This window comes from Ursus arctos, unplaced genomic scaffold (genome assembly GCF_023065955.2).
Source record: "Ursus arctos isolate Adak ecotype North America unplaced genomic scaffold, UrsArc2.0 scaffold_9, whole genome shotgun sequence".
Classification (NCBI taxonomy): domain Eukaryota; kingdom Metazoa; phylum Chordata; class Mammalia; order Carnivora; family Ursidae; genus Ursus; species Ursus arctos.
Genome location: NW_026623111.1, coordinates 80,648,385 through 80,670,992, shown reverse-complemented (window position 1 = coordinate 80,670,992; position 22,608 = coordinate 80,648,385). Strand labels below are relative to the sequence as shown.

Below are 22,608 nucleotides of genomic sequence, written 5' to 3'. Positions count from 1 at the left end.
TAAAAAAAATAAAATAAATGAATAAACAAAAAGATTCAGACCTGTAAATAGAGAACAAACTGATGGTTGTCAGAGGGGAGAGTGTGTGTGTGGGTCATGGTGGGGGCACAAAATGGGTGAAGGGCAGTGGGAAGTACAGGCTTCCAGTTATGGAATGAATAAGTCATGGAGAGAAAAGGTACAGCATAAGGAATATGGTCAAAGGTATTGTAATAGTATTGTGTGGTGACAGTTGGTAGCTACACTTGTGGTGAGCATAGCATAATGTATAAAGAAGCTGAATCACTGTGTTGTACACCTGAAAACTAATGTGACTTTGTGGGCCAACTATACTCAAATTAAAAAAAATTAAAAAAAAATAAGGTGGTTTAAAACAAGAGAAATTTAGGAATTAGTAGATTGATATATTATTCTGATTATCCTCCAGAGTGTGAATCAAGTGTCCTAATGAACCACATTGATGTGGTTTTGTCACTTTTATCATTTTTTCATCTTTGTATTCATTCAATTAATATTCATCAAATATTCATAGTTTCTAGTATGAATTCAGCACTAAGCTTGGTACCAAAGATACAATGATGGGCAACAACAGAAAAGGTTGGTCTCTTCCTCCATAGATCTTATGGGTCAGAAGAGGGAAATAAATATTAAAAAATAATCCTGAAATAAATATATCAACAAAGGAAATTTGTGGTGCCATGTGTACAGACATGGGAACCAGACTGATCTAGGTCGAAACCCTACATCTTCCTCTTCCTAATTTTATCACCATGGGAAAGACGCTGAAACTCACTGAACATCAGTTTGTTATCTGCAAAATGAAGCTATTAATGCCAACCATGTAGGATTGTTGCGTGAATTAGAAATTATCACAAAAATTGTCTCATAATAATTGTTATAAGGAGTAGATGAAGCCAACTGTCCCTTTAGAAGGCAGGATATTCCCCTCCTCCTTCTCCATCTCTAAAAGCTTCCTTGGCCTCTGACTCCACCAGAATCCAGGAAGGACACATTTTTTTCTATAAAGTTAGTTTATCACAGTTATTGTCTGCCCAGAACCTGAGGAAAGATGAAGTAGAATTGCTTTTAATTATGACCTCTTGAGTGTATACCACATACCAAATATTGTGCTGGGTGATAGCTAATTTTATCTTACTTAAAGATTACAACAATCCTTGAAGTAGGTATTTTTATCCCAAACTTACAATGAGGAAATGGAATCTCAGATAAATGAAGTTACTTGCGTAGTTAACAGCAGCTGAATCTGAATACCTTCTGCCAAACTGTAATGGGGAGACCCAGTTCCCCTCCTGTCTTTCTTTTATGTGTGTCTCTTTCACTTTCACACCTTTAATGTACTCACAACACTTCATTTCAGTCACTTATGGTCACCAAATGTGCGGAGGTTTCCCCCATCAAGCAATTCTATGACTCCAGTTGAGTGTCCTACGATTTAACTCAGTTCTACGCTACCTGGCAATAGTGTCAGATCCCATGGGAGAAGGGCTCAGTCCCACGGGTTTGCTTCCATTCTACACCAAATGCCAATCACAAGTAGTAGATTCCTGTCTTATTCACAGCTTCTGTCTAATTTGGCTACAAATTGGAGATTCCCATGACTCCCTCTTTGGGTTCAATTAATTAGCTAGAGGGGCTCACAGAACTCAGGAAAACACATTTGCCAGTGTATGAAAGGATATGATAAAGGATACAGATGAATAGCTGGATGGTCTGGGAGAGTCCCAAGTGCAGGAACTTCTATCCCTATTGAGTTGGGGTGTGTCATCCTTCTTGTGTGGATTTGTTTGCCAACATGGAATCACTGGGAATCCCCTACTATTAGGATGTTATTGAGTCTTCTTCACATAGGCAGTATTGATCAATAAGTCCACATTCAGCCCTTCTCCCTTCTCAAGAAAATGGGGGACTAGGGCTGAAGATTCCAAGCTTCTAATCATGGCTTGGCGTTTTTGATGACTAGCCCTCATCCAGCAGCCTTTCAGCAGCCCATTCAGAGTTGCCTCATTAGAGCAAAAAAACCCTGTTATCCAGGAAATCACAAAGGTTTCAGGAGCTCTATTCCAGGAACGGGGCAGGGACAGGGACACCAACAGACATGTTTTCTATGGTCTTGCAAAACCCAACATGATTTTCCTGTATCTCTTCGGTTTATTTGCCTAGTCTCCTTGCCAGTATTTTCTTGAATTTCTGAAATAGTAAGTTGGGATTCTGCATCTTGTCTTCTTCTTCCATCTCCTATTCTACATCCTTCTCTTTTGGCTACATTAACATACTCTGGATGTGCCAACATTCTGCTACTACTTCTGTGCTCTGGCAAGAATTGGGGCAAATTAATGTTCTTTTAATTGAATGGATGGCTTTCTGGGAAATGATGGCAATTTTACTTAATTGAGCTGCCTGAGCTATGAAAAAGAAAAAAAAAAGAGGAAAGATGTGATGAAAGACTTTTACCCTCTGAAATGCAAAGAACATCAAGAAAGAATTAGCTGATGAGGCAATGTTTTCTTAGTGTGGGAACAGAATGATCAACAATCAATAGCATAAAAGGGAGAGGCAAGTAAGTATATCCCAGTGAAAGAGGAAAAGAGTAAATAATGGAAAGGAACTTTGGTGACCTCATTTACAGTTCAGATTTTGCTACTGATTTGGGACACGGGGCAAAAAACCGTATCTGCTTTTATATACTTAAGTGCAAAAAAATATGAAAACAAAAACCCCACACATTATAACACTGGTTCCTGTCTGTATATAACACAAATATAGTGAGACTAAATCACATTGTGTAATTGAATTAGAAAAATTTCTTATAAATGCTGAAGAGTGTCAAACTTGCGATAAGTAGGTGAGATAAATAGCTTTTAAAATTTCTTAGAAACTCAAGGTTTCTAAGAATCTTTAAGGTTCGTGTGTGTGTGTGTGTATGACAAAGTGTACCATTGTCAGGTAGGGAATTTACGTAATACACAGAAAGATTTTATCATCTGGTACTCAATAAATCTTTATGTAATTAATAAATTAATGAACAAGGAGAAAAATCATCTCAATTCTCTTATTTAACGTAGGATTAGCTGAAAGTCTAAAGCACTCATAGCTTCAAATTCCTCTCCGATGAACAGAGGCAACTGTCCAGGATGAAATGTTTATTCTTTGGAGGAACTGAACAAAAGTAGTTCTGGCCATGGGACACGAGGCACAGTGGATGGCAAGGCTTATGTACTGAACTGAACACAGGAAGAAGTCAAATTGTGCATTCTAAATGGTGAAATTTCCCAGTCTTCTTCTTCCTATGCTCTGATCTCAAAGGTCTGGCGACCAGATATATAAAGTAGGTTGGAGTTTTGGATTTTATTCTAGGTAAACTAAAAAGTATAGAAGATGAGATCTACAAAAACTAATATTTTGGGGTAATTCAATGAAAAATTGGTTACCTCCCAATGACCCTAAAATGCAGTCCACAGGTTAATAAGTAGAGTTTCCTTTTAGGTTTTTGGTGCTTCATTCTTACACATAAAAGCACAGCTAAGATATTTGATGGAAGTATCAAGCATTCTAGATAGCCACAAACAACAAAGATAAGAGAGATAATATGAAAATTGCAGAAAAATTGAAATCACAGAAATTTGAAAACTCAAAGCAAAATGAAAGAAAATAATAACAAAGATATTGATTACACTGCCCTCACCACTGCCAAAGAAAGAGAAAATAATGATATAAAAAAAGAACAAATGGGGTGCCTAGGTGGCTCAGTTGGTTGAGCGTCTGCCTTTGGCTCAGGTCATGATCCCAGGGTCCTGGATCGAGTCCCATATTGGGCTCCCTGCTCAGTGGGGAGCCTGCTTCGCCCTCTGTCCCTCCCCCTGGCTCGTGTTCTCTCTCTCTCTCTCTCTGTTAAATAAATAAATAAAATCTAAAAAAAAAAAAAAGAACAAATAGAGAACAAAAAAGAGCTGATGGAAAGTAAGAAAATGACAGCCTATAGAAGGATGAGAAGATAAAATGCAAAAAATAGAGCACTGCAACATGGGAGTGTCTACTTGTGGTCCTGAGAACTCCCCAAGGTTTGGGATACAGAGGATAAAGTACCAATTCAGAAATTTCTCTAATACAACTAAATTCTTGTGTTGAGCTGTATTGATCTTCTCTCTTTAAAAAATATTTATTGGGAGGTAGTATCCTTGTCTAAGAGCGAGTAATGTCCTAGACGTCACTATGTTACACTATCTAAGAATTTCTAATTACAGCTATCCCTGCCTTAATAATCTAGATAATTGTTCCAGCTGACATTTTCTTTTAGCTGACATATTTATTATTTTGTTATTATTTTCTAATTTTTAATAGTTTCTTGAACATTATCAGAAGTAGATCACTGTTGAGTAAATATATTGTACACTGGTAATTATATACACTTGCTAAATTTCCTTATACAAATTTCTCAAAACATAGTGCTTGAGCAATAGAATGGTTTCTTTTCAACATATGAAGCACAGATGACTGTGCTTCTTTCGGGTAGGTTTGTGGTATATATTTAAATGTTCTGTTTGAGTACTTGGTTTAAATTATTTGAATGTGTAATCGATTGCTTCTCAGTTTTATTCTAGGTAATCCCCCAAACATTTTGTTTGTGTCCAAACATTTTGTTCAAAAAATCTCTAATAAAGTGTCACACTGTACTCTGGATATTTATTTGCATATCTGTCACCCGGGAATTCCTTAAGGATGAAGAAATTGTTTTATCCCATTTTCTCAGTCCCTAGTATGGTATTTTAGCCCAAAAAAGCCCTCAATGCACATGCTTACAATGCACGGATAAATAAAAGTCATCTCTCAGACACTGGGGACTTGTGGACTCCATCAACCCAGAGTATACAAGAAAGCTCAAGGATCTGTTAGTTTTTTTTTTTTTTAAGATTTTTATTTATTTATTTGACAGAGAGAGACAGCCAGCGAGAGAGGGAACACAAGCAGGGGGAGTGGGAGAGGAAGAAGCAGGCTCCCAGCAGAGGAGTCTGATGTGGGGCTCGATCCCAGAACGCCGGGATCACGCCCTGAGCTGAAGGCAGATACCCAAGGACTGCGCCACCCAGGAGCCCGAGTATCTGTTAGTTTTTTATTTAGATTCAACTGAGTAGAAAATGAGAAAGAAGAATTGAAGTCTAAACTGAAGTAGAAATTCTATGACAGATGAAATGAATGTTGGAGTGAAGTGCAATGATCAGAGTAATTGTGGTTGCATATCTGAGATTCTAGTATTCACAACTTTTTAGGTTTTTAAAGTTATTTTAAGTGGAATTAGGAGCGAAAAGTAAAGCTGGGTCAAAAGTAAAGTATTTACTTCTTTTCTTGTGTTGCAAATTATTCATAGGAGTTGAGCTTCCCTCTTATAGAATTATAGAAAATTTTCAAATAGAATTTCTCCACACAAGCTGTGGTTTCATGTACTTTGGATAATTTGTCAAAACTATCCTTCTTTAATGAACCAGAACACTACCCATTATTCTTATTTTTTTTTATTCATTGTGATTCTAAATTTAAAAATAGCCAATACAACTCACCTATGACTTGAAAATAAATTTTTCATCTTTGGGGTTTTTGACCCCCCCAAAAAGAGGACAAGTCCTCCCACCCTCCAAACACTCGCACACACAACCAATAACAAAAAACATTACCTTGAGCTATGTAAGGTGTGGTTTCCTCTTTTGGAGGGATATTTGTGGGTCGAGGTGTAGGGGCAGGAGGTCTGTTTATAATGAAAGACCGACTCCCCAATTTTTTCTTTGTACTCATATTGGCCAGTATCATGTCGTAGTCACTGTCTTCAATCTCAACAAACGTGTATGGGTCTTCCTCCTTCTCCTGCTCCTTTTCATCTTCTTTCTTGTCTTCTTCTTTGGGTTCACCTCCTATTTCTTGTCTTGCTCCGAGATCACCCCAATTTTGACTTCTTTCCATTTGGCCTTCAAACATTTTCCCTGCTCATGAAATATTTAGATGGTGGTTACTCTTCTATTATATGCAATATTATTGATGTCCATCTGTCACTTCTTTGAAACTCCCCCCAAATAATTTATATATTGCCTCATAAATTTCAAAAAGAAAAGTACACCATATAGTTTACTAACATATCCTCCTGCAGTTTGTAATTGTTAACTTTGTTTAAAAAAAGTTTGAAAAGTTTGTTTGGGGTCCCGGCTGACTCAGTCAGTGGAGCGTGTGACTCTCATCTCAGGGCTCTAAGTTTGAGCCCCATGTTGGGAATAGAGATTACTTAAAAATATAATCTTTAAAAAAAAAGGTTTGTTTAAAACATGGACTTCTTTGAAAACATATAAATAAACATATAAGTATTTTCCACATAATTTATAAGGGATTTAATATAAATATAAATGATAAAACTAAACCTCAAATTCCAAATGCTTTGAAAATTTGTTTTTTTTTTAAAGATTTTAATTATTTATTAGACAGAGATAGAGACAGCCAGCGAGAGAGGGAACACAAGCAGGGGGAGTGGGAGAGGAAGAAGCAGGCTCATAGCGGAGGAGCCTGATGTGGGGCTCGATCCCATAATGCCGGGATCACGCCCTGAGCCGAAGGCAGACGCTTAACCGCTGTGCCACCCAGGCGCCCCTGAAAATTTGTTTTTCAAGCAGAATATGCTAAGATTTTTTTTTCACTTTAAGTCATTTCATCTTTCATAGGGCTTGCACTGGGTGTTTTGCCTAACATTCAAGTTCTCTGAAAATGACAGGGGGACTAGCCAAACATGCCATTACTGTTTCTTACAGGAAGTCTCAGTGTGGCTTGACAAACTGAGGTTCCAAAATGCAACTCTTGATGTCCATAAGCCAGCATGAACCTCATTCTTAAATAAAGAACACTGAAAGTAGGGTTTGTGACAAGGTGGCATGGATAATCAATGACTTGAAGATTAATTCATAAGAAAAGAATAATCTTATATGGTTTTAATATTCAGTAAAATCTTTACATATTGTTTAAAGAATGTATTAAAATATTTTAGTAGCAGTTATTTAGAAGACAAAGGTATCACATACTTCGGTTAATGAATACATTGGAAAAAATTTTGATGACTCTCTGCTACACCAATGAGAATTTTACTAAAAATTAGACTTTGGGGCTCCTGAGTGGCATAGTTAAGCGTCTGACTCTTGTTTATGGCTCAGGTTGTGATCTCAGGGTTGTGGGATTGAGCCCCCTGTCTGGCTCCGAGCTCAGCGTGGAGTCTGCTTAAGACTCTCTTTCCCCCTCCTTCCGGCCCTCCCCGCCCACTCTCTCTCTCTCAAATAAATAAATAAAATCTTTAAAAAAATTAGACTTTTGACAGATATTTTGCTTAAAGTATTAATGAAAACAATAAAATGGAAAGGATTTCAGTTATTGACTGAAAAATCATGCTTTTCTGGGTTGTTCTAAGAGATTCATGCATATGACCTAAGGGAGAACTATTCTTCCTCTTTGGTGACAATCTGACCAAAAGAATTCAGGTTATTTATGGATATTTTAGTGGAAAAATGTAGAAGTTAAGGAAAAAGATAAGTTGTAGAGCAGAATAAAATATATTAAGTAGTACAGGAATTGTTTTGGGTAGGCTCATGAGGAGAGGCTGAGCTCCTACCCCGAAGGAGTCTTAAATCTGATTGTTTGAGTTAGGTTAAGCCAAGAAGTACTAATGCCTACATGCCTCGTGCTAACTCCAAATCACCGTGACTTGCCTTTCTCCCTATGAATAATATGGTACTGAGATTTTGACTTCATGACTTCTGTTTCACTGACAGCATAACAGGTGAAACCAGATTAAGTGTGTGGGAAACATTTTTACAGTTTCATTTTTAGCGGAATGTGTCAACTATCTTACTTTTATCAACCCATTTCCTGAGCTGTTAACTCCCTTTGTTTCTCCACCCACCTTCCTTCCCAACTCTTTCTAAAGTTGGGCTTGCACCAGAAATAACACATTTTACTTTCTTATTTCCCAATGTATCAGATTCCACTTTTCATGTCAGATTGGGGGCTGAACATTCTTAATTCAAGTTGTACATTAGTAAATAAACATGAAAGTAAATCACTGCTATCATTCCAAATTTTGAAAAAAAAATAGAGAAAGAGTGTATAACAAAGAGAAGAATCTTAAAAGCTGAGGAAGCCTGTTTATAGAAGTATTTGGTACATTCTAATTACAGGCTCTGTGGTCTGGGGTCTGAGTCAAAGAGGGATCACAGTGATTGTTGCCTTGCAAGTGTGTTGTGAAGATAAAAAAAGAGAATGTGTTCTTTATAAACTAATAAGTGTTCTATAGTGTTTTATAATATTGTTCTCTCCAGTGAATATGCCCATAAATCCATCATGGGTTATCTGATGCTCAGGACACGAGGAGGTGGCGTCTCTTTTTTGGTAGTTTGAGGGCGTATGGAAACCAGTTCTAGAAGACAATTCCGATGGTGTCACTAATTGAAGTCAAAGAACCCACACAAAGTCTCTGGCAAAAAAAAAAAAAAAACAAAAAAAAACAAAGAAAAAAAAAGAAGTCCTACTTTCAAAGACCTTAATGAAAGAACTATAAGAAAAAACATTGACATTTTATTTTCCATTTACAGTATTTCCCATATTAGCCTTATGAAAAGATGAGATCAAAAGTAACATTGCATAGAAAATATAAAAGTAAAAGTACAGTTTTAAAATAAAAAATGGGGATTTTTTTGGTTTTATCTTTCTTTTTCTATTTGGTACTTTTCAGAAGATATATTAGCCAACGTTACAATTCTGGTTTTAGATATCTGGTGAATACTCTCTATAGAGTGTTTTTAGACCTTCTAACCAACATACTATGTCTAAAAATTTACATTAGGGAAGATATGATTTGTAATTCGCCCCTTTAAGAGATTTAACCTGATAAAAGACAACAATTGTCTTCTTAACAATTTATTTTAATAATTACATAAAATTACTCACATCTGTAAAAAGTGAGAAAATATAACAGAATTTTATTGTCAGTGTGCCGCTTATCTAGATCTCTCTCCCCACCCCCAGTATTGATACACGTACCGTACTGGTCTATCGCAGTGGTCTGTAAGACCTTGGCACACAGTAGGTAATCAAGAAATATTTGTTGAATGAGTGAAAGAATCAGAGGACTGCCCATGAAGTTTTCCATACTTTCCATTAAGGAGGACTTTTCATCTCTAAATACAGTGTATAACCTTAGTAAAGGTTTATGGTCATCGACTTCAACCTTTACAGAGACAGGCCCTTCAATGATGCAAATGCTAGATTTCATGGCTTCAAAATTCACTTTTTTTGAAACAGTGTTTGTATACTTTATAGCGCTCTAGGACTCAACAGCTAAAAAGCATAATGCCAACTGGAGTTTTAATAATAGGTATTTCTTTCATCTTTCTAATTAAAACTTCACTGTAAGAACACTTTTTGAATTTGGAAAGCAGATATAAAACAGTGATCAATAAAGTGGGTGATAATTAGTGACTGTAGGGTGAACCTGGAGCTTGGAAGTCTGTTAGGCTGTTGAACGCTCCAGCTAGATAAGCCCAATATGGAACTCCTCTTGATGGTACCTACACCCCCCTTGCCCCCACACCCCCTCACCCTTCGTTACACAGGTCATTCCTGCATTTGGGAAAAAATGTGATATAGCCATTTAACTGCTGTTCTACTTTAGCAATATACTGAGTACAGTACGTGCTAAACCTTTTACCACTTGCTTCCCCTGCAGCTACCGTTGGAGTGAAGGGCCCAAGGTCATTTTCAAATCTGTAAAACATTAGCCTTTTCCTTTTGCCAGACGACTAAGAGTACTTTTTAAAAGGAAAGTTGTCATTTACTTTTCCACATGACGCTTGAGGTTCATTTTATGTGAAGGACTACAAACTCCTTCCAAGTTTTATTGCTTTACTTACTTAAAGCTTTGTAATGAGACTGTTCTAGAAGAAAGGGAGGAGGGGAGGAGGAAGGGAAGGAGGGCGGAAGGTGGGGGAGGGAGAAAAAGGGAAGACAGAAAGAGAGAGAGAGAAAGGGACAGAGGGAAGGACGGCGGGTGAATTAGTGGCAGGTATCTCTTGCCTGATTTCTGAGGCCTTCGTTAAGGAGCAGCAGGAAAGCTGCTCTTGGTTTTAAAAACTAAGGATGTACTGTATGTGACTAACATAACGTAATACAAAATAAATAAATAAAAGCCGATCTTCCCTGCAGCAGATTTGCCACTGCACGATATGCCTGCCAAACTTTTGTTGTTGTTGTTTTAACCTTGAACCTACCCTGTAATGTGCAGTGAGGTTTTTCCAGTTGCAAGGCAGCAGCTACAGGTCGCGGCGGGGGGAGAGGTGGTCTGTTGCTCGTGAGGGGCTCTGGTGAATCAGGTTCTGGATTGTCTCCAGGAATGAACACATATAAGTCATCATCATACTGGCTCACAGAACTCCCACTGCCAACCTCTGCTAGGCTCTGCTCGGCCTCTGTGCCCGATTCATTCTCTTTTTCTTCCTTTGCCAGTTCATCTGTCTCAGCTCCTTCTGCACGCTGCCTGTAGGATGCCTGCCCGCTTGCGTGATGAAGTGCTGGGGTCTGTACGGCTGTTTATGACGAAGGTGGTAGATTTCATTTAAACACACCATCTGGAGGCATTTCATATTTTCTAATTTCACACAGAAGTGGTAGTACTGCTAATAAAGGTTTTATGAGCTGATACGGTAGAAAGCTGACAAATGCATAATTTTAGTGAATTCTTGGGCTTTTAAAATATTTACCAAATGAACAGTTAAAGCTTCATCATATCTCACTACCTCACTACACGACACACACATACATATAATAACACTCTGATTCTCTAGAATTACTGTTTGAGCAGATTCATACATATGTCTGTATCCCTGCATTTTTATTAGAAAACAGTATAACTGACCTAACCAGTAATAGGTAAGTTATGGAAAAGATAAATACAAGGAAAAAAAAATAAACCTTAACTCCCTTGTAAATAATGCAATAATTATCATTATTATCGTAATAATGTGATCTTATTAATCATTATTTTAATATATAATTATCACCAGAAAATTGTACCTTAATTCTTCAATTATAAGAATTATATCTTAATTCTTGGAAACATTACTTGAGGGAAGTGTTAATATTTTTTGGTGGAGAAGGCTTCAAATCACCAATAGTAGGTAAATCTTTCTAAGACTCAGTTTTATCACCTATAAAATCTATCCTATCCTGAAGCTTAACCAAATAATCTAAATCCCCTCCATCTTAAGAATCATGATTCCATCATTTGTTTTTATAGTGTACACAGTAAATACCCTCTAACCACTCAGGAAGAACTGAAAAAAGATATTACAATGCAATAACTTTAAATCTTAAAAAATTTTGTTTAAATTTTCTTTATAAAAATTCTACTTTAAATAAAGGATTCACAAAATTTTAAAACAAACTTGGAATCTCTATATTGGAGGGACTATGTGAATTGTTGTCATTGTCAACACAATAAAGCCGAAGATTGTTGTCTTAAAGTGTTGCTAAGCTGAAATTTGGCTAAAGAAGCCAATTGGCAGAGTATGGAGAAAAGGGACTTTTTTTTTTTTTTTAAACAATGAACAGTTACTCTGTAGAAACGTTTCAGTTATGGGAGAAAATTAATCATGAGGAAAAATCATGCCCATTATCGTACCCATATTTCTACATGGAATTTTATTTTTTATTGTTCTTTCCTTTCATGTGAGAAAGAAGAAGGATATAGTTTCAGTACTAGAACTGCAGACCAAGAGTCTTTAATTAGCAGCCTGAGCAGAGCAGCCAACAGAATGAGATCTCGTGCACAAATCTCATTCATCTTTCTTCCTCTAACTCCAAGCACTGAGCCTGAAATAAAGTAGTCTCTAGAAATATTGATGAAGTCAATGACACAGTGACTGAAAAGGAATTATGGCTCTGGCTAGCAAAGGAACTTCACTATTTCTGTCTGGGCAAATAGATCATCAACTTAGAATTACACTCATGCTATAGGAAATTACCTGTAGCCGCCTTATATTTATGTATTCAGTGTTTATGTTTTATGTATGCACTGTCTAAGCCATAGAGCCTCCCTGGTCCTTGTCAAAAATGTCCAAACCTGGAATCCAGCCCTGGAGAGTCGGATGTAGTGAGTCAGTGAGTTTTAGCAAGCTTCACAGTGATGGGGATACCAATGGAAATCTGCCAACTAAGGTGTGCTATGCTTCACCCCCGTCCCATTAAGGAGCCTGAGGCCTGAGTCCAGTCACACAGAATTTCAAACACAAGACAATTCCAGGTCCCAACGATCTATGGAAATGAGGTGTTCTCTCTAAATAATTGAAATAACATTTTTCTCTTTACAGGCAGTTCTTATGAGGATTAAATGTCATGATAAATAAGTGGTCATTATCAATGATGGCCTTTATCATCACCTTTATTGTTATTAAAACGAAAATAAAATGTATAACTTTAAAAATCAGTGCATTGACTCATTAGTTTAATATTTGGCATTATTTTGTGTTATGCCATAACTTTTGAAGGTGTTTACTGATTTGCCAAAGTATGGTGGTTAGACATTGTATTTAATTGTATTCGATTTGCAGGTCAATTTGCCTACCATTTGAGAAACCAGTGGTCAATAATGGTTAGCTGAGTGTCAACTGTGCAGTGTTAAAAGGGCAACGCCCCGAGGCCAGAGAATGCTTGGTATGTGAGATGTCACCCTGTGGTGAACAAACAAGAGCGTGGTCAGAGATGGGACTGAAAATGTTATCTCGGGCTTTTTAGATCCTGATGAGAATAAGTATGATGGGAAGGTACTGGGAAATTTGGGAACAGAAAAGCTATTAGTTCCTTCTGGAAGCGCAGAGTATCAGATATGGCAAATGTGGAAGCTGCTGACTCGTGGTTTCTTAATAGTAGTACTGCTGACATTTCGGATGGGATAGTCCTGTGTCGTGTGGGGTATGTCCTGTGCATCGTAGGATACTTAGTAGAATTTCTGGTGTCCACCACTGAATGCCAGTTGTAAACCTCCCTTCTCAAGTCATGGTAATAAACAGCTTCTGTTCATTGACAAGCATCCTCTGTTATGAATGAGAAATAGTCCCTCATCGAGAACCACTGTGCTATGGCAATAATGCAGGGGAGAGCGGACGGCAGCGTGGACTAGGATAAATCACGGCAGAGTGAGGAACAGCGGAACGCTGGCTAAGCTGTGAAGCTCGAGTCAACAGTCCTATCTGATTGTACTGGATGTGGAGTGAGAGAGGAAGTAAAAAAGCCAAGGGAAACTCCCAGCTTTTGGGACGGAATTAAACAAGGAAAGAATTTTCCCTTACTGAGATGGGAAAGTCAGCAGATAGTGTAGGTTTGAAAGGGTCAGGCATTAGGGTTTCTGGATTCGGAAATGGTGAGTGGGAGATGCCAATCAGACGTACTGGTCAATATACAGAGCAAGCTATTGTACATCGGTGGAATCTGGCATAACGGGTAGAGTTATACACATGCAGGAAGACTGAATTAGTCTTCAGACATTAGAGTATAGAATTACATCCTATTAGAGCCAGTAAGGACCTTACAGAGAGTTGCAGTCCAAGCTTCTCGTTGCCTAGCAGAGAAAACTAAGATCGGAAAAGAATGTGACTTTGTTTTTAAAAAAACTGAAAAAACAGAGTTGTCAGATAGAATATTTGTATCAGCCTGACCTGTGTATTCTCTCTGGGTAGGAAAGACTGGTGTTTGATTATTTAACACTGAACTTAACAGAGCTATTTAAATTAGCAAGATAATGTAGTAACATCTGTACCATATTATAAATCAAAAGTCATTCAGTTAATTAAATGCCTTTCCATGCTCTCCTATGCTCTCTTCAGTCTTATTTTACCGGTTACCTGTACCTTAATATAGATGTTACATATATACATATATTCATAACATCCAGGAACACTTACTGGGAGAATATGTAAAAATGGAGGTAATATCATCTTCATAGTCATTTTCTTGCTCATCATTTCTAACTTCTGGGATCTGAAAAAAGTGAATGTAATTTTTAATAATAACCATTAATCTTTATGCCGCTGCATCTACATACACCAAATGGAAAGTTAATACCTGTGGAAATAATTGTTTTAGTTTTTATTTAAATACTTTGATTATACTACATATCTTAGCTATTTGTGCCATCTACAAGTGTTCAATGACACAAAGTATTAAAGTATAACCGTGGCAATAGAACATTTATAATAGACAATAAGTTAATTTAAAAATGAAACTTACAGCAACTACTTCAAGATTCAAAACAATAGTCATGAAATTTAGTTGCAATAAGTAAGTCTTAAATAAAATTGAACACAACTATTTCTCTTAAAAACCATCAGCTTTCGGGGCACCTGGGTGGCTCAGTTGGTTAAGTGTCTGCCTTCGGCTCAGGTCATGATCCCAGGATCCTGAGACTGAATCCAACATCTGGCTCCCTGCTCAGTGAGGAGTCTGTTACTCCCTCTCCCTCTGCCCTGCTCATGCCCTCTCTTTCTCTCTCAAATAAACAAATAAAATCTTAAAACAAACAAAAAAAACAAGCCATAAGCTTTCCTTCATTTTAACACTTCTGTATCTTTTATCAGTTCAAAAGACATTCTTAATTACATCAAGTGTTATAATACAGTGAAAGACAGTGGAATTGCAGAATGGTTTATTTTCCATCTTTAAAAAGAAAAAAGAAACAAAGTAAGTGGATTTATGTTTGTTTTTCTGAAGTCAGTTCCACTACACTTAGAAGGGAGGATTACTGAGAAAAGACAGAAATCTGTTATCTCTGAATTGCTAGTCTTTGTTTATAATCTCTGCAGAAGACATGGGGTCTACGGTAGTGGAACATATTCATGCTCCTAGAGAAAGGTAAGTAATACCAGTGACAACTCCGTGTGAAAGCATCTAGAGAAACAGTTGGAGGTTGGTTGCATTAACATAGGTCACATTTTGTTACCATGAACTGCAAGTGATTATTCAAATGATTTATACTTTGTTTTTATTAAAGCTGAAATGATTAGTCCATTTGCTCTGCATTGGGAATGTCCCTTTAAAAATTAGAAGCTTCCATATTGAAGCATTATTAAATTTATAATAGCTTTGGTATGCAAAGGTATTTGACCTGCATATTGACTTCATCAACTTGGTTGGTCACTCACTTTGGCCAATGGGACCCCAATGGAATTTATTTATTTTCTTTCTTTCTCCCCTTCTCTCTTTCTCCCCTCCCCCCTCCCTCCCTCTTTTTCTTTCTTCCTTCCTTTCTTTTTCTTTCTTTCTTTTTTTCTTTCTTTCTTTCCCTTTCTTCCTTCCTTCCTTCCTTCCTTCCTTCCTTCCTTCCTTCCTTCCTTCCTTCCTTTCCTTTCCTTTCCTTTCCTTTCCTTTCCTTCACTATTTCTTCTTTCTTTTTAACTAATGCTACCCAGAGAAACAACATGGTCTTTGATTTACAGTGGAATCTTGAAAATAAAAGTCTCTTTAGTACTCTTTTAGTACTTGATTCAGAAGGTCATTTTATATTTACATCATATTCTCCCCTTGGTGGACTCAATCAAATGCTAATATGAAAAGTCATGTAACTTTACAGGGGAGATTGACATGTTGATTGATATTTGCATGGTTTGGTATTACATGCATTGTTTAATACAGCCATTCTTTGTTTCCAATTAGCCTGACCTCTTTATTTCATAAGATAGATCAAGAATACATTAAAAAAATCCATAATACTCTTAAAATCATATCAAGGAACTTTTTACTATTTAGATAACAGGGATGGTTTTCAAAGATTTCAGAAATTATGTGAAAATTTCCTATATACTATTTACAAGCCTAGGCATTATGAGCTCAAAATCAGTGTGAATTAATAGAGACTGTGGACAAGTGTGTGGGTGTATGTGTGTGCAGTGAGGTTACAATCTAATGGAATCATTTTTGTGTCATAACAAGCTATATGACATTTGTATTAATAAACAAGCAAGCAAACCCAAAAATATATTGAAAGAAGAAGGTTTCCAAATTTAAAAAGTAGCTAAGTTTGACAGATTTGAGCAGGTTCATAAATATTATGTAAAATTGACATTTTGTATATCAGGCTATGCAGGGATTAATTGTCTTCTCAGGAATGAGAGGATCTTTAGAACTATTTAAATTAAAAAACAAATGTTTCTTGAGTTCCTTACACTTAAAATCAGATTTATCTTCAAGAATATGTTAGATTTGTGACATATTAATAATTGTTGAATGAAATCAATGATGGCTCGAAAGACAAGCATGAGGCACTCTGACATATACTCACTTTAGTACTTGGCTGTGTGGTGCAGTGAGCAGAGCACGGATGGTGAAGTCAATCTCAGGACAGATCACAGCTCTAGTATTTATTAGCTGCATGGTATCAGGCAAGGTACTGAACTCTAAATCTCAATTTTCTATTCTGCCAAATGCGAATATGTGTGCCATCAGTTTGCTGAGAGGGTTAAGTTAGGATAATGTAAGCAAAACACATATTACCTCTACCACATAGTAAGTGTTCAATAAATGTAACCTGCACATCCTATAAAATACAGATCTGCATTTAATAAGCTCAGTGATCACTTCAATTTGATGGGAGAATCATCAATAATAAATCAATAATTATTTAACTTATTTCTTCTCAACTGTGTGCCTCTAGAAGTTCTGCTGATAGAAAAAGAACTGAAATAGAAACTTTCTATCTGATTGAAGTGTGGCATTGTAATTTTGTTATTAGAAAGACTTAGATAATTTACAAGATAATAGAGATAAGAATGGAAAAAGGTAATTCTTTAATAAGTTTCTTTTTCTAAGGCTAGAGTCTGACTTCATTAATTTGTTAAATATTTATGCAGACCTAGTATGTGCTAACTGCTTTGTTAGCAATTAGGGAAAATAAGTTAAAAATAAAAGAAAGGCATAATTTTCATTCTCACAACTATCATCTTTCTATGGGGAGAGAAGACAAAATAATAAAATGATTAGAATACAATATTTTACTTTGCTACACAAACCCAGTCCTTAGAGGTGAAATGGAGAATTAAGAAATAATCAGATGATCAGGGAAAAATTCTATTAATTTGCTTTTTTGTGAGGCGATTGGATTAAAAACTTATCTTGATACTTGCCTTGAGTCCCACTTCTCTAAATGAAAAATCCAACTTAAATAATAAAATCGATTAGCTCAATATGCTCAATTTAATATTCCAGCCCACAGATAGTCCTTGCAGCACACAATGTTTAATGAAATTAAAATCATTCATTATCAAAGATAAACTAAAAAGAGAACTTCTTGTTGACTGAGGTTTATAAAGCTCCACATGGCTTTGGCATCTAGCACTGTACAAATTGATCATAATTTTCTGATTTTGTGGGAGTGAATAAAAACAATCTTCACATGGCAGTTGGTTTCCAAATCTTGTTATGAGATTCTGAAGATATTATAATTAGCTTAACTCTTGCCCAACTTGCCATAGTGTTGATTATAAACGATTTTGCCAGCTGTAAAGCACATGGCAGTCTGTGGAATGAGAGTAAGAAGACACATACATGTTTGAAGAGCAATAAATTGGCCCTGCAATATTTCATATTTTATCCCAAATGAATACACTAAGCTGCAGAATCTGAGATCATATTCCAATGGAAGTAATAAAGATATACTTCCTGAATGTTAGGAATAATGAACAATGTTTTACTAAAGCCATGAATAATAATATTAGAGCCTAGAACATTTTTTTCAAAGGTGCATAGTAAGACTATATTATCTTAGCTCTCATTACATCTTTTAAGAGAATTTGTTTCTCCTTAGGCCTTTAGGAATATGATATAAAAGCAAAATCATATGATTTTTTATGAAGTTCTCTTTATATAATAGGAATTGAAATCTTGAGTGTAAAAATTAAATAGGAAGTCTGCCCATGATTGGGAAAAGAATAAAGAAGAATAAAAGAGATGAGCTGTTGGGGTGGCGGGGGCGAGAGGGGATGTGGATATTTTCCTGAGTATGAACTAAAATTTTGTTAGAATAACCTGAGGATATATGCTCCATTTTTTAAGGCAGGCTTTTGATCTTAATCTCTGCCCATGATGCAGCTCTAACAACAACTAAGGATTCAGGCTTAACACCTGACCCTGTAACCACACTCTCACTCTATTTTGGTGGTGTTTGTTTCAAACCCACCACAGTTGTGCCTTCATTGATGAGATACCTGCACCTTTGTTGGACCATATACTTGGTTTGACTTCAGCCATCTCCGTCACTAAAGTGGGAATGACGAAATTTAAATTCATTCTTTTGTTAGGATTGTAGCTGTAAATGTAAAAAATGCTTATCTTCATTTAAAACTATGGAATCCAAAATCTGAAAGGAACCTGTGGATAAATTATTCTCTTGTTCACACACTGATGTAATACTAAAACAATGTGTCACAATAAAATGTAGGCTTTAGATATTTTTCCAAGCAAAAGTTGTTTTTATATGGGATCTATACTCTGTACTGCCCAACCCTCTTTAGAAGTTGGCTTTTCTTGGGTTCCATACTTGTCCCTTTCCTCTTGTCACAGAATGCATTTACTCTAGGTGATCTTATTCACAAAATTGTCTTTAATTTATATCTATATCATGATGATTCCTGGATATATCATTTGCTTCAAACTTTTCTGAGGTCTATATTCCATGATTCAGCAAAGGATATTAGAATAAGCAGTCATAAATGCAAAGGGGAAAACTTGGAGGGAGAGATATCAGAAAAATCATGAGAGAGAATGCTTTGGATTGAATGTATCTACCTCAAAAATTAATATGTTGAAATTCTCTCGAGGTGATGGTATTAGGAGGTGAGGCCTCTGGGAGGTCATGAGGTCATTAGAAAGGGCCCTCATGATGGGATGAGTGCCTTATAAAAGTAACCTACAGAGATCCCTTACCCGCTCTGCTATATGAGGATACAGTGAAAAGATGGCTATCTATGAACCAGGGACAGTGCCCTCACCAGGCACTGAATCTGCTGGGACCATATCCTGGGAATTCCCAGTCTCCAGAACAGGGAGAAGTAAGTGTTACTTATTAGCATCAGTTTATGGAATTTTTGTTATGGCAACCTGAATGGACGAGGACAGAAAGTTTCAAGTAAATCCCAATATTAAATGATTCACCAAGAATGTAAAAAAAAAAAAAAAAAAGCTCTGAAAACAGTTCACAGTGTTTTTCAATCAAGGTCACTGGTGACCCTGGTGAGGGGAATTATAACAGACTGAATGAATTCAAACTGGATTGAAGAATCTTAAAATGGAAGTGAAGGATGGAAGGCAACCTGTATAGAATTTCAAGAACCATGATGTGAATAGGGCAACTGCATTTAAAATTTTTCAAAAAATGAATTAAAGATGTCAGCGAAAGTGTTTTATTGCAGGCAAGGGCTATTAAGATGGTAAGTAATAACATCCAGAGCACATATGCACAGAACATGGTACCAAGCCGAGTGGGATATACCAATATGAAAATTCATGCTCCCAAACCTCAAGTATTTTACAACTGTGGAGAAGAGAAGGAATATAGCTAAGGCAAAATGAAACAAGCTTTTAAAATATACTTATACTTGAAAGAGGCTATAAGAAACATGTAATCATTTCCATCAGGTGGATGGAACAGAGAACACTTCAGGGTAGGTGGTATTCGAGCTGAGTCTTAGAGGATAAGTATGGTTTTAATCTGCAAAAAAAAAAAAAGGAGGAAACAAATTTCTGGCTGATGGGCAAACATGACTGAAACAGTAGGAAGGCCTGGAGAATGGCTCCTATTTGGTTTGATTAGGTTGATGGAATATTTGAATATCAAGATGTGGTGGTATTATGATTTTATTTTATTTTATTTTATAAGGTTCTTGAGTATGTAATTATTTCCCAAGAAGTGGGAAGTAGTATGTTCCTGCCTTTTTTTTTTTTTTTTTTAGAAAAAGAATTCTGGTAATCATGGGAGAGGAGGTGTTTAGATAGTCAAGATGAAGGATATTGAGGACTAGTGAAAGAAAATATTTAATGAAGAAGACAGATTTAATAAATATCAAGGAGATAAGATGAACAAGACTTTTTACAGCTTTGATGCCAAAGGCTAGAGGAAAGGGGTCAGATGTGGATTTCTGTTCAGCTCAATGCTATCTGGTACCCTCTAGAGAGCTCTTGCCGTTTAGAGATGAGAACACTGATTAAAAACATCTTTTCAATGAAACTGGAGGTCAGAATCCGAGGTCAAGATAAAATATCAACATTTTAGATATCCTTTGCATTGTTTCATGTAGCATTATGAAAATGTATTTGGAATGGGTATATGGCCATTAATGGTGATTCTTCCCATTTCTTTATGAAGTTAAGAAGATTACCACTTTGAAAAAACAGAAATCAGTTAATTGTATGGTGGTCAAATAAACTTTTAAGTCAACAAGACTTTTAACTATGAAACAGGCTGATAGAACTGAATTGAAGAATAAGTACAAAATCCCATTTAAGTTATAAAGATACCAAAAAAGTGCTTAGATACAAACAATTGAAAAGTAAACTATAAATTACATTTAATCAAATCTTACCATATTTCCTTCCTAGAAATGAAAAATTTTTTTAAAAGGTTGCTATGAAATTACATGGGTTCATTGGGTAGTAGGTTCTTCTGAACAATACACTGAAAACAAAAACCAGATAGTTGTGTCCATCATTTAGAAATGAAGTTAAACAGAATGGAGACGGCAACAAGAAGGGGTTTAGTAAAAGAAAGAAAAACAGAGAGAGAAATATGTCAAAGATAGGAGGACGTAATCACACGGGTCAAAGGTCAAACCTAAGAGACTCATTCTTAATGAACCTTACTTGATTTCAGAATGGTATTCAGAATGCAACTAAAGCATCTTGAGGAGGAATGAATTTCTGGTACAGGCAACCTTATGAAAACACGCACAGCTCAGGGAAATTCTTAGCATGTATCCGTACATGCCATCTAACATTTTCGAGCATGACAATTATCACCAACCTTGGTCAATCAGTCAATAAATACTTATTGAATGTTTGCTATGTGCATAATACTATAACACCAGGCAAGTTTCTAGGGGGTATACAAAATACGTTACATATAATATGTTCCAGGATGCTGCATATTTAGGAGGAAAATAAAAGTGAAATGCACAAAACAACTATAGTCGCTTAAGTGTTTGGTTTGACTATAGAGTGCAATAGATGATAAAAATAATGAAATTATCCTCGTTTGGAATAACTAGAGCGGAAATTTGAAAAATGGTTAAAATTTGAGAGCTCAATCTTGAATCTAGTTCCAGGAACTAATGCATGATTGTCGACCTAATGGATGAATAAACAATAGATGAATTGGTGGAAGAAGAAAGAATGTGGATATTCTTGGTAAGGAGAATCGGTGCAAGCAAAAGTAGGTTGAGCAGGCCATACGCAGAGGGCAAAGAGCAAAGCTACCCAATGAAAAAGCAGGTGAATTTTTTGGAGATTATGTGAATTTCAATACAAAGAGTGGAATCAACCTTTGCTTATTATATCTCAATTGTGGAATATTGGAAATCTTTGTAGATGACAGTAATGATGATGATTGGTATTGCTATTAAGCACCTCATCTATAAGTACATTTAGGTTATATAGGTTAAGAGTTTGAGTCTAGAAGTATTGTCAGACAAATCTAGATTAAAATCTTACTCTTCTATTTATTACCCACATGAGATTCAGCAATTTCTCACTCTTGACCTCTCCAGATGTAAAACTGACTATAAATATACCTAATGTTATAGGGTTATTGTCAATGTTAAAAAAGAAAGTATTTATGAAGTACTTAGCACAGAGCTTGCCACATAGAAAGCGCTAAACAACTGGTTTCCCATATTATCTTCATTAAGATCATTACTTTATGACAGAATACCCTTTCACGTTGCCCCATTATTTTTCATATTATTAAGCTATGTTTATGTAAAAATTTATATTCAGTTATAAGATTGAGTAAAGATCAATTCTATTCAAGTAGGAATATAGAGAATAAAAACAAAAACCTCCAAATATATAGTAGGGATATTTTTGTAGCTTACAATAAAAAAATATGTTTATTTTGAAATGTGAGGAATTATAAGACAGATGTGATGGTGATCAATATTAAGTTAATGGAAATTAAGCGGGGCTCTTGGGTATGCTTGTGTAGGCTGTACATGGAATTTCTCCCAGGGCACCATTTCCAGGGACTATGATATACAGAGCACCCTAAGACCTGGATGTCAGCAGGGTTGTTGAGGAAAAGGGTTTCTCAAGTGATTCTACAGTGTTTAACTCCCAAATGGTTTATATTTGATTTTACAATGTTGATATTACAACAAGGACTTGTTTAGGCTAATAAACTTAGATTGCCTTCCTCCAGGATAAAATGATGTAAGGGAACACAGGTGCTAACTCAGAAAGGTGTATCTTACTGGGTTCGCCAAAAGTAGGAAAGAGTAAATTGGCCATGGATGAGGCTCAAAGTACCCAGAGGAGTAGTTA

The 22,608-nt window shown here is 36.2% G+C and overlaps 1 protein-coding gene across 1 annotated transcript in view; it reads right to left on the bottom strand.

Annotated features, from left to right (window-relative positions):
• BANK1 (B cell scaffold protein with ankyrin repeats 1) overlaps positions 1-22,608 on the bottom strand; it is a 278,201-nt gene that overhangs the window by 32,721 nt on the left and 222,872 nt on the right. The window contains exons 8-10 of the mRNA XM_026509651.4: positions 13,992-14,067; positions 10,305-10,619; positions 5,688-5,990 (exon numbers count right to left, since the gene is read on the bottom strand). Coding sequence (XP_026365436.1) covers positions 5,688-5,990; positions 10,305-10,619; positions 13,992-14,067 — 694 coding nt within the window. The remainder of the gene's footprint in view (positions 1-5,687; positions 5,991-10,304; positions 10,620-13,991; positions 14,068-22,608) is intronic.